Source organism: Octopus bimaculoides, chromosome 11 (genome assembly GCF_001194135.2).
Source record: "Octopus bimaculoides isolate UCB-OBI-ISO-001 chromosome 11, ASM119413v2, whole genome shotgun sequence".
NCBI lineage: Eukaryota > Metazoa > Mollusca > Cephalopoda > Octopoda > Octopodidae > Octopus > Octopus bimaculoides.
The window spans coordinates 55204511-55218290 of NC_068991.1; the positions used below are offsets into that span (position 1 = coordinate 55204511).

Sequence of the window (13780 nt, forward strand, 5' to 3'; positions counted from 1 at the left end):
ATAGTGGTTGAAATTATACCAAACAAACTGCAATGTATGTATGTATGTATGTGTGTATATAACACTTAACGAAGACAAGATGAATATGTGAATAATGTTTTTTTTTAACATATGTCATAAATATAGAAATATAATTTAGTATTCTGATTTAAATATTTAATTGATATTTCAAGAAAGGCATATTTAATGACGCTAAATAAATAAATAAACAATAACATTTAAATGATTTTATGAAGGCATTTATTTGGTAACAAAAATACAATTAAAAGGAGAACTAGAGATGCAAAAATATTTGCAGAGATATTGCTAATAGAAACAGGCAGTAGTAGATTCTTTGCAGGAAATTACAAATAAAATAAGGAAAAAGCATCAAGGTAATATAAAAACATGTCTGAAGACAAATATTTTTAATAGAAAAGTAAAGATCTCTTTCAGTTATGAATGGCCATGGGATTGCACCTAGAAAGTTCCCCTCCAAGGCACAAGTCCAGGAAAAGTTGTTTATAGTAGACCAGCAGTCACCCATGTATACCAGCCTCCCTTCTCCACGTCACTGATGTTATCAAGGAAAAGGCAAAGGCCGATACAAATTGGCACCAGTGACATTGCAACTTATTTCTACAACTGAGTGAAATGGAGCAACATGAAATAAAGTGTTTTTTAAAAGAATACAATAACAAAAATAGGCATCAATAATGAAAAGAACTTCAAATGAATCAGTGAGTATGGACTAGAAATATCTCACAGAAATGAGAACAATAAACATTTTTTTCAATGACATTAGTAAAGTAAATACTTCTAAACATTACTAAAAGTTAAGGACAGTTAGTACAAACATAAAGATGTAGTGTAATTATGTATGGTAAATAAAATTTGATATTAAAAACCTTGACAATTACTTTAACAGTAAAATAGCTCAGATGGTTATCTTAGGGTCAGCTTCAGTGACAATAGTATGTTGCTAAGGCATTTTTGAATGTAGATGTTTGTGTGTGTGTATACATATATGGAGAGAGAGAGAGAGAGTAGACAACAGGTATGTTGATTATGAGATTCTGGTCAGTTTTACTGAATAGTGAGAATATATAAATTTAAAAAAAAAAAAAAGAATTTTTAAACTGTTTCATGCTTTTCAAACATTTCTTAATTTCACAAAAAATGAAAAAACTTATTTCATTTCATTGAATTCTTGAGGCATATATGGGTCAGCAACATTTGGAGAATAATGAGTAATTGGTGAATAGCTTGTATTAATTGACGGATTCACGAATTCAGTAGCCTGATTTTGATGGATAACAACAACATTATTCTGTAGAAGTAAAAAAAAAAAAAAAAAATTAAAGAAATACTGAATTTCTTTAGAAGCAAAAAAATGTTGATTCATATAAAGGCAGCAAAAATAAACATCTCTGAATCATTTTAGGAGAAATTAAAGAATTATCTTGATTTGCATATATATTTTTCAACGACAATTTATACATAGTAAATCTTATGTGTAGTTAAATGTATGATTGCAATTGTTGAATTAAAAGCAGCATGTAGAATATCATCTTCCAATGAAGTGGAGTAAATAATATAAACTTGTGTTTACCGTAATTTCTCCTGTCTCTATATATACATATATATATAAGTCCATGCATTAAGATGGATAAGAACAGCGATGCAAAAAATGGATGTCAAATGGTAAGCCTGCATGATGTCCAACAGCATGTTCTCCATCTTCATGTATTTTTTCCTTTCACCATAATCCTACTATTTTGGCTATTTTATTTCCTGATATGTAACCCTGAGCACTACCTTTACAGCATATTTCTCTACCATATTATATACTCCCAATTTCTCATCTACTTTTGGATTTTTTATTTTCCCTTGGCTGTTGCCAGTACCGCCTGACTGGCCTTTGTGCCGGTGGCACGTAAAAGCACCCACTACACTCTCGGAGTGGTTGGCATTAGGAAGGGCATCCAGCTGTAGAAACTCTGCCAAATCAGATTGAAGCCTGGTGTAGCCATCTGGTTCACCAGTCCTGTGTCAAATCGTCCAACCCATGCTAGCATGGAAAGCGGACGTTAAACGATGATGATGATGATGATGATGACCTGTCTCTTTATTATTTTAAAAACAGAATTAAACTTAAATCTTGTATCCTACAGAGTTGGATGTCACACATGGAATCTCAACATCATGTAACCTGTTTTATGGAAGGGACATAAATCAGAAGTTACATAATATTTCCAAATCTAGGATGTAAAAGGAACGAACTTTGCCTCTTATTATACAATTATTATATTTACCAAATAAGTAAACTATAATTACCTTTGCTTGTGAGCAGCAGCAGCAAATAGATGAAGAGACAATAGCCAAAATAAATTCCGCAAACATAGCAAATGATCCAACACAGAATAAAGGATAATAACTTTCATAACGAAGAGACAGTTGCTGAAAAACAATAATTTTTAATGAGAAAAAGTAAAAGAAATATGTGATAATCTTACAGTACAGGGTTATCTGTTCAGATTTTTCTAGCAATGACTTTGCATTTTTGATAATCTTTATTGGCATTAAAAGTTATAAATGTAGTCACTTAATCTTTTACCAGTTTCAGTCATTGGTCTGCAGCTATGTCCAGAACAATCCCACAACAGCACCATCAACTGTTGCACATTGCTGTCTATTGACTCATAGGACCAGCTATCTGGTTTCCATAGCATATAAGGGACCGAGATCAAAACATTTCCCCTGAATGAGATGCCATTTCATCACAGGAGGAACATGAAATGAAGTGTTTTGCTCAAGAACACAATGTGCTACCTGATTCAAGAATCAAGAACACAATCTTGTGATCATGGATGCAATACCTTAATCACTAGGTTAACTAACTTTATTTTAAAAAGATTATTTTACTAGTTTCAGTCAATAGTCTGCAGCCATGCTCAACTCATATTAAAGTTTAGAGCCATAATCTAAAGATCTTCCTAATCACTGTTTGATACTGATGCTATTTTTATTCAGACCAGCTGGTCCACTAGTGTAAATCAGTCACTGATGTTGACTTTTTTTTTTTAGTTAACTAAAAGAAACAGGTTTTGAATCTGCCCAGGGTTATCTCTCTTTGGTATTTCCCATTGAGGAAGGCTAAAGAACCAAAAATGTGTATCTGGGAATCTGATAGGGAGAAGCACTGGGCAGATATGGTGTTTTACCATAAGAGAGAATTCTTTTCTCCAGGGTAACTGCAATGAATTTGCCTTTAGAAGTTATATATCACAAACATATTTTAACAAACCTAAAGTTCATACACACACACACATATATGATAGGCTTTTTTAAGTTTCCATCAATAAAATCCACTCACAAGCCTGCAGTCAGCCCAAGGCTATAGTAGAATACACTTGCCCAAAATGCCATGCAGTAGTTGAGAAGGAAACTTCTCACCACACAGCCATGTCATTATTTGACTCTTTTTACAGTTTATTTATCTGAAAGAATATTAAAAGGGTTGTTTTCTCTTTTATAAAGTCTGTTACAAGATATTTTCTAATATAACTGAAAAATGCTCCATAGTTACTAAGTTTAAAATGTTTTGATAAAAAGTATGATAGTGAAATAATATTATTAGAAAACCTGTTCATCCAAGAACCAAGAACAATAATTAAGTTACAATGTCTTTTAATCTAGACAGCTAAGAAATATAATTGCTTTTGTTTTGGTTTTTCCCGATCATATAAAGTACTTCACTTCATTAGCTATCAGTAATCCCTGCACAAAAAACAAACAAACACGCATGTGTGCACACACACAAAATATACTTACAATCCAAGCTGCATGACCAGAAAAGGCACTCATTCCACCAATTGAAAAGATACATGCTGACAGAATGGCAAGGACCATGTAGGTAATTTTCTGGAAAGAAATTTTAAAGCATTTTATTTAGGTTTTACATTCAGTTATGTATGTGTGGTGGTATATAGGCACATGCATACACACATGGGTGTAAGCATATGTGTGTGTGAGTTTGAGTCAAAAAGAGAGAAACAGATCTGTTTAGCACTAGAGATGCAGATTTATTCATTGATAAATAGACTGATTCTAAAAATAAAAGTTATTTATAATACAAATCCAGGACAACTAAATACAGGAGGGTAGCACATAGTTAGTCACTCTAATGGATTCTATCAATTTACTATCTTCTCTGAGTATATTTAAAAAAATACTGTTTATGATGATGGAAATGGAAGGAATGGTGTTAGGTAAATGACATTTTCCTTTTAGGTTCATATCTCAGCAAATCTATTATCTTTTGTCAGAGAGAAGAATCTGATACTTTATGTGATCTGTGGTAGAAAGTCATAAATGATACCATTCTTTACTAACTTTCTCTTTCACTCCTCAGAGATCATAAGTACGAGGTGGTATCAAAAGGTTCCTTGGCTAGTTATGTTTAATAAAAAAAAAACTTAACCAAGATTTAACATCGTCTCTTTCAAAATAGCCATAATTTAGCGCCTTCAGACTATCATCTCTTCGGCATGAAAGAGGGTTTGAGAGGCAAGCATTATTCCAGTGATGAAGAAGTGAAAACTATAGTGAAGAAGTGGCTTAAAGAACAGTCAACAGAATTTTACAGGGCAGGGATACAGGCTCTCATTCGAAGGTGGAACATTGCTATTGAGAGAAACGGTGACTATGTTGAGAAGTAGGGATGTGATCCACAGAGGACCAGCTTCATTTTGATGTATGATACATGTTCCTGTGTTGGTAATTATACTTGTCCTAAACAAAATAGCATTACTTTTTGACTCACCCTCGTATGTTAAAGTCTGTGGAGTACTCAACCACTTGCATGTTAATTTCATGAGTAGGATGTTCTGTTGATTGGGGTCAACTGGAACCCTTGTTGTCATAACCGACAGAGTACGACTAACAGTTGCTGTAATGGCACAGCTCAGTGATGGTTACAAAGACTCAACTGATGGGTGTTCAGATATCTCAGCAGTTATAGTGAGTTGTATGAGGACAACCACCAATGGGGGTCTTTCATTTCAGCCTCTTCAAAGTTTCAATGAAAGAGCTCAGCAGTGGTTGTAATGATTCAGTTCAATTTTAATTGCATTGACAGATCTCAGTGGCAGTCGTAATGAAGTATCTGAGTGGTGGCTGTATTCAAAATGTACAAGTAGTATTAATGCCAACTCAGTGAGAGTTGTAATGAATCAGCTTGTTAGTGGTTACTATAACTCAACAATTAATGTTATGACACAGCCTTGTATTAGCTGTTATGACATGCCCAGGCAACTGAGTTCACATAGCAGTGGTTGAAAAAAAACAGTTCATTATTGTTTGCAATGATTTAGCTCAACAGTAGCTAAAATAATAGTTAGAGCACTCAGTGGTGGTCATGACAACATAGTTCAGTGCTGGTTGTTGTTTTCACAAAATGAGCAAATGCCTATTATAGCTCCATGTCAGCCAAAGCTTTGTGAGTGGATTTGGTAGGTGGAAACTGAAAGAAGCTCATTGGGTATAAATATATATATATATATATATTAATTGAAGTGTACAGTATTACATGTTCATTATGGCTGATCTTACCAATTGGTTTTGCACTAGGGGTTCAAGAGTATTAGGTAACGGTCCAATTATGTAACTCTGTGCTCTTCAGAGATGGCAGCTATGGAATGAAATATGGCAATTGCTATATATATATATATATATATATATATACATACACACACACATAGTGATCTTGGAATGGAAAGACTGGAGATCTGTGTGTCAAAATGGGATAAGGAACATCAAATTCAGTTGTATCCGTTGGCTACAAGAACTAAAAGAGAGAACAAAGGCATTACCAAGAAGAGCAGCAACATTGTCCTATAATCCACACACCCATGCATGATCTGTGGACTGGTTTGCAAATCCTTTGTAGGATCAAAATATCACATCCAAGCTGAATAAATTGAATGGGATGTTGGATACTCATACACTGAAAGCTATGGGAGAATATATATATATATATATATACACACACATGTGCATGTGTTTCTGTGAATTCGTATTTTCCTCACATTAGTAAACAATAACTTCCTGATGGTGCTGTTTGCTTGCAGACCACCAGGAGAACATATTGGGGTTTTAGACATGTCTTGATATATTGTGTAAGCTGTGCTGTTTATTACTTGACAGACTGAGAGATAATTACTTTGCTCAGAAGCAAGTGGGGTTGGTGACAGGAAGGGCATCAAGCTGTAAAATACTCTAGCCCAATGTACTCCAACATTTGTAAGTAATACACTAGTATTTGTTAATTCTGCCAAGTGCATGGTCTACACTGGAAAACTGGATAAATATAGTATTTTTTATAGTGTTACTATTTCTGATAAGTAATAACTAGATGCTTTTTAATTGTAAACATTAAACACACTGAAAATTTGAACAGAAAAGATTAATAGTCAGAGAAATTTTTACCATTCTCCTGGTTTGTATTTCTGTATTTGACTTGAGACCAGCAAGAATTCCAAATATGCCAATTGTGATAATCTAAACACAACAAAAATTGTACAATTAAATGTAAAATTTTAAGATAAGATAGTCAGAAATTGTAAATATATATATATATATATATATAGTCAATTTAAACATGAACAAGCAAGAAAAAACACATAAAAACAACGCGAGGACGTGGAATAAGTACAGCTGGTGCGCTCTTTCTAGTAAGGCAACTGCAGAAGTATTTAGCCAAAAGTAATCTGCTGCACTTGGCATTTATTGACATGTACAGTAACAAATTTGATGTGCAGCTAGGACCTCACCAGGGTTTGATTGAGTCTCCTCCTATTTATCATTTAGGCTATAACAGCGGAGTTTAAGGCTGGTTGTCCATGGGAACTCCACTCTGCTGCTGATCTTGTTATTTAAGCTGAATCTGTAGTAGAATTAGAAAAGAAATTCCAGGTGTAGAAGCAAAACCTGGATTTAAAGGGCTTCAACATAAATTTAGCAGAAACCAAAATTCTAGTAAGCAGGCAGACAGGATGCTAATTCCTCCAGTAAAATGGTCAATTGATACATAGAACCATTTTGAGCGTGGCTGTTGCCAGTATTGTGTGACTGGTCCTCATGCCGGTGGCACATAAAAGCACCCACTACACTCTTGGAGTGGTTGGCATTAGGAAGGGCATCCAGCTGTAGAAACTCTACCAGATCAGATTGGAGCCTGGTGCAGCCATCCGGTTCACCAGTCCTCAGTCAAATTGTCCAGCCCATGCTAGCATGGAAAGCGGATGTTAAACGATGATGATGATGATGATGATGAAAGCTGAATGTAGAAATTGTGTTCATATCATAAACTATGCACACATAATAGTAGACTTTGTGTCAGTTGCACAGAAACAATAAACACTATTGTCGATAAAATTTGTAAAAAAAATCCTTTGAATCAAGCAGTGAACAAACACATCATCCTCCTATAACCGACTTGATTCTTTTTCTAAACCCACATAACTTAACTATTGAGTAATTGGAAGTGTGTTTCAGTCATTGCTAGGGTGTATAAATCTGTCTCAGAGAGGGATGATGTAGTAAATAGGATGTTCACAAGCAAGCATCCAACCAGATATTACACAAGAAAATAAGCAACTAATCAGACTAAAGCCAGTTTAAAGAGGAAAAATCAAAGATTTGGGAAAAAAGCTGATGAAGAAGGGAATTATCCCAGAGAATAAATATAACATACTTTTATATTCCTCAGTACTCTACTCTACTCAGTTAAAGGAGCCTTGTTTTGGGGGTACTTGGTGTCCTTGCCAGTGCTGGTGCCATGAAAAAAGCATTCTGTACACTCTGTGAAGTATTTGGCATTGGGAAGAGCATCCAACCATAGAAATCATGCCAAAGCAGACATTGGGGCTCAACAAACTCCTCTCATTCACCAGTTTATGTTGAACCATCCAACCCCAAAAAGGGATGTTAAAATGACAAAGATGATGACAATGATTATAATTGTTCATAATGATAGAATATGAGGCACTGAGAAAAAGTATTAAATAAAACATACACAGTTAAGAACATTATCATCTATGGGAATTTATTTACTCTTCGTTGTAGTAAAGCATTACAATTTAAAGTGCTTCATATCTGCTATAAAATACTTATTTGCAGTTTCAGATTTAGAGAACTTCCAAACACTATTCTATGCAAAGTTCCAATTCATTGCCATAAGCAAATATTCCACAAAACAATAGTTAAGCATGAGATGACAAAAACAGAAGGAATATCTTGCAATGAAACAATACCATTGTGGTTGTTATCATCACTATCATCATTTAATGTCCATTTTCTATGCCGTCAGGAGTTGGATGGTTTGACAGGAGCTGCCCCAGGTTCTATTGTCTGTTTTGGCATGGTGTCTATAGTTGGATGCCCTTCCTAATGCCAGTCACTTTGCAAAGTGTACTGGGTGCTTATGTGGGTGGCACTGGCACTAGTGCTGTTTACGAGTATTAACTGAAAAATTTAGGTGTATTTCCATAATTTTTTATAGGTGTATAGTTGTCATAAAAACTGATATCAGTTATGTAACCATCCCTATTAGGATAGAGAAATGTAAAAATCACTACTTACCCATAGACTTACAATACATGCTGCTGCAGAGGTGACATTAGACAAATGTCCAATGGGATGGTACTGAATTAATTTTGTTGAAAATCCCACCATTGAAATAATGAAACACAAAACTCCAATACCCAAATGGAACACTCCTGTTATGGTCATAGCCATGTACTGGAAACCAACAATCATTTTTGATGGTTATGTGAAACTTATCTAAAAATAAAAGAAAAAAAATTTCAAATGAGTTAGTAAAAGAAAACTAGCAAGCTCACATGCTATGCTGTGCTGGGTTAACATTTATAGAATTGATTCAGTTCTGGCTGCTCTGAAAATGACAAATAAAAATACATCCCCAAAAAAATTGCAACACACAGATCTATGCACACACAGTATCAGTTGTCAATAAGTCACACACACAAAAAAAAAAAAAGAAGAAAAGAACAAACATAAATATCATCACCATTTAATGTCTGTTTTTCCATGCTCACATATATACATATTATTTAGAACTTAATGAACTTCGAGTTCTACCATTAAATATATATATATATATAATGTACTTATCCGTGATAGAAAATTCAACAAAAAAAAATTACTCCATCGAGTGAGAGATAAATATTATTTATTTAAAGGTCACAATACATGTACTAAGGTGCTACTAAGCTTCATATGTTGAGAAAACTCAAATTCTTCAGGCACAAACCACATATAACTAAGGAAATTGAGTAATAGAAGAAATGTGAAAAAATTGAGAAGGCAGCATATAGAAAACGCAGACAGTAAACAATGGAAAACGAAAACAGAAACTAAAATGTAAAAACAAAGGTAAGAGCTATCTCCCTTAGACCTTAAATGATAAGGCTGGAAAGATATCAGATCAGCTAGGAATAGGTGGAATTTTCCAATTCTTTAAAATATATTTATACACATTTCATGCAACCACTGAAAATTTCTGACCGAGAATTCAACAGAGAGTTAGGGATCTTAGATCTGAACAGGATCAGTGCTCTTTCAGCCAAACAAAGTCTACATTTATTTTTTGATCCACTCACATAAGATATGGATTTTTCAATTACTTTCTATTTAATCACATACAATATTTCATCATCTTTCAAGGTCCACATGTAGCTAGCCAAATTAGTAGCTTTACTTTTGTCACCATGACAAAAGGAGGCTATGTGATTGGCAGTGATTTTTAAATTCTCCTTCACATAATCCAGTATAGGTCTTCTTATCAGTTATATTATTATTTAGGGTTGCAGTAACTTCTGCCTCATATTTTGTGTTTCTTGTATGCAAAATGCCATGCTACACGGCAGTGAAACATGGGCCATGATTGCTGAGGACATGCATAGGCTTGAAAAAAATGAAGCTAGTATGATCCGCTGGATGTGTAATGTCAGTGTGCATACACAACAAAGTATGAGCACCCTGAGAGAAAAGTTGGTCATAAGAAGCATCAAATGTAGTATGCAAGAGAGATGACTGCGCTGGCATGATCATGTGTTACGTATGGATGAGGACAGCTGTGTGAGGAAATGCCACACCCTAACTATGGAAGGAACCTGTGGAAGAGGTAGACCCAAGACATGGAATGAGGTGGTGAAGCATGACCTTCAAACATTGGGCCTCACAGAGGCAATGACAGGAGACTGAGACCTTTGGAGATATGCTGTGATTGAGAAGATCTGGCAACTAAAGTGAGATCACAGCCATGGCCGATGCCAGTGTTGCATGTCTGGCCCATTTAAGAGTACCCTTGATGCATCAGGCGATATGATATACTTGAGAAGACCTGTTGAGTCAAGTAAAACCACAATCGTAGCTGTGGCCAGTGCCCCCCTGACTGGCTCCCATTCTGGTTGCATGTAAAATGCACCATCTGAACAGGGTCGATGCCAGTGTCCCATGACTGACTCCCGTGCCGGTGGCATGTAAAAAGCACCATCCGAATGTGGCTGATGCCAGGTCTGGTCCCGTGGCAGTTGAGTAGATTGACTCCAGTACTTGACTGGTACTTATTTTATTGAACCTGAAAGGATGAAAGACAAAGTTGGATAATAATAATCCTTTCTCATAGGCACAAGGCCTGAAAATTGCGGGAAGGGGTAAGTCGACGACATCAACTCCAGTATTCAATAGGTATTTATTTCATCGACCACGAAAGGATGAAAGATAAAGTTGACTTTGGCAGTGGAATTCAGGAAAGACTTAATACTCATGAAAATTTATGTATGTAGTTTTGGTTGTGGTCCAAGGACCATAACTCTTACATTCTAAGTTCAAATTCTACCGAGGTTGACTTTGTTTTTTATTTTTTCCTGGTCGATAAACTGAATACCAGTTGAAGACTAAGGTTGATGTAGTCGACATACTCCTCCTGGCCTTATGCCAAAATTTGAAAGCAATATTAATGCTCAATGATATGTTAAAATCACATTTATTATCTTAAAAATTAATTTTCGTGTATCAACTACATGGGAAACGTCTGTATACAAAATGGAAAGCTGTTGTTGATCTAAGAATGGTTTTGAAGAGTCAAACATGCTTACATATGTTATAATGTTTATGAAACATTTATCAATAACGTGACTATATACTTTGTGTCTATCTGATAGGGTTGATTGCCAGGATAAAATGCTAGCCTTGTGTAGATGGCATTCTTCACCAAGCCAATAATTTTCATCATCATGTACATACTTACATACATAAATACATACAATGTATAGACAGGTATAAATCATCCAGGCAAATACTGTACGTGTACTCAGATTCAGGCTATCTGTATCGAATAGTAAGTAGCATCTAGTATTACTTAGGGTGAGTAATCCTACTGTAATTCATCCGAGGGGTTAGTCCTGAGTTCGTTTCACAAGATTATGAATATTTCTGAGAATATTTTCACTAGATTATGAATAGAGTAAATTCAAAACAATTATAATGAATACAGAGACTGGTATTTCTGATATATATATATATATATATATATATATATATATATATATATATATATATATATATATATTTTTTACAGTTAATTATACAGCATAATTGGTTTGTATACGGCTGACATGTTTTTGATGTAGAGATAAAGCAGTTGCATTTGAAACCAGCTATCTTCGACTATGTGCCTTTAATCACAGTACCTCAGATTGACATCCAAACACTGAAATGTTCATATTAGAGCTTCTGGTGTGAATGCCAAGCAGTACAGCATGCTGTTTCCAAATTTCTAGCAGAGTGAATTGTGTCATGGTGCTGTTTTTCTCACAGACGGTGCCTAACTGACCCTACCATACTGTCTAGTTGACAAAATAAAAAACAATGCGCATGCGCAAAATTGAAAATATAAAATGGCGACAATATACCTATTGCACCCTGTATACACACACACATCTATGTATGTATGGGTGTTTGAGCTAAGTTTGACAATTCTTTATGTCTCCTGTTCTTTTCAAGCACAGCTTGATATATTGGTGAACAGTCAACGGTGTTAGAGAGCATAAAGATTAATGTTGTAGTTGAGAAAAAGTTAGCTGACATGGAAGACTGGAAATCACTTGAACATTAATTCACACAGGGTATCAAAATATGCTATCCTTGATTTGGAAAAAGAAACGAGGATTAGTGTCAGGAAGGACAAGCATGAGAAAACGAATCTAACTTAGTTGTGGGTTAACAAGGCTACCATTGGTTTCATGTCAAGAGATATCTCAACAATTAGCAAGCCTGCCACATGAGACGTTGATGCTCGTCTCCATCTGGGATAAAAACAGGGCGTATTTTCTTTGTGCTCTATTTTATGTAAAATGCAATAAATATGAGTACGTACAGGTGTGGCAATGTAGTAATAATTTTGCTTTCCAACTGCATGGCACCTTGAGAAAGTGTCTTCTACAATAGCTCCAGACTAACCAAAGCCTTGTGTATGGATTTGTCACATGGAAACTGAAAGAAACCCTATATAATAAGTACCAGACTACGAAGAAATACTAGATCGATTTGTTTGATATAAATATATAACAAGTAAAATTAGATGATGCTCCAGCATGTCCGCAGTCCATCGACCAAAACCACAAGATATATGCACATACAGTCACACGTATGGGAATCCTCCGTTTAGCAGGTTAATCCACTTCGCGGGAAGAGCTATTCTAAGAGCGCGCTCTGCCTCGTCTTTGAAACACCTAGTTTAGAATAGAGGCAGCTGATGAAGGAAAAGTTCCATAAGTGGCTTGTCTGTTTTCCTGTGTGTTCATTCTGTTGTCTGTAAAAAAAGTCCGTTTTTTTGGTGCTTTGTTTATGTTCCCGTTCCTTTTTTGACGTCCTGTACCCGGATATGCATCTATATATACATGTAGATGTAGGTATGTACGTATATGTATGTAAACATGCATATGCTCATATATCATTTGTATTATATATATATATATATAAATAACACACACATTTAAAATATAAAGTGGTGCTCCAGCATGGCCGCAGTCCATCGACCAAAACCGCGATAAAATAAATTATATATATATATCAAATGGATGTCTTATATATATACACACACACAGCAACACTTACACATGTGTCCTCCCACCACCACCTCCACCAACATTCTTCCTCATAACTTCCAGAAAAATAGATATTATTTAACGAAATTTTCTATAAAAGCACTTTAGCTGGTGTAGATTCCAATTATATCGGGATTGTTGTGAAAAAGTTTTTTGGCCTTGTTCCCTCATAATTCTCAGAAAAAACGATACTTTTCAATGAAGTTTTCTACAAATACTTTTCCGAGTGTGTAAATTACGGTCACATTGGAATTTGATGAGAAGAGGAAGATAGTTTTTAGATTCTAATTTTTTTTTTTTAAATCTTCGTTTTAAAATATAGACAGTCCGATTCTATCATTCGTGTCTCATTATAATTTCCAAAATTTTTTTAAATACTTCGAAATCAAAATTGAAAAGTTTTAAACAATCGCGCATGGCTTACGGTTATTGTTTAGTTTGGTTTGATTAAAACACGTAAATAAGTTAAGAGGGAGATAAGTAGTAAAAGTAGCATTCTTTACTTTAAATTTTTGGTAAATTTTCAGATTAACACCCGCACGATTTTCACTAGGGTGTTAGGGTTAGGGTTAGAGTTAGGGACGGAATTCCCACCCTCACACCCTAGT

General features: G+C 34.9%; 1 protein-coding gene across 1 annotated transcript; it reads right to left on the reverse strand.

Moving 5' to 3' along the window:
• Positions 1-223: 223 nt before the first annotated feature.
• Positions 224-8853, reverse strand: LOC106868669 (uncharacterized). Its single transcript, XM_014914045.2, has 5 exons — positions 8623-8853; positions 6469-6540; positions 3814-3903; positions 2317-2439; positions 224-1309 (listed from the first exon to the last, which is right to left on the reverse strand). The coding sequence occupies exons 1-5, from the start codon at positions 8797-8799 to the stop codon at positions 1169-1171; spliced, it is 603 nt and encodes a 200-aa protein (XP_014769531.1). The 5' UTR covers positions 8800-8853; the 3' UTR covers positions 224-1168.
• Positions 8854-13780: the final 4927 nt, after the last annotated feature.

What these genes read in the sequence shown, in the direction of transcription:
- LOC106868669 (XM_014914045.2), bottom strand. Translation starts at nt 8,799, where the DNA reads ATGATTGTTGGTTTCCAGTACATGGCTATGACCATAACAGGAGTGTTC. An exon ending in AAATACAAACCAGGAGAATG is followed by an intron (nt 3,904 to 6,468) that starts GTAAAAATTTCT and finishes ATTTCTTTCCAG; the next exon opens with AAAATTACCTACATGGTCCT. An exon ending in CTGGTCATGCAGCTTGGATT is followed by an intron (nt 2,440 to 3,813) that starts GTAAGTATATTT and finishes ATTGTTTTTCAG; the next exon opens with CAACTGTCTCTTCGTTATGA.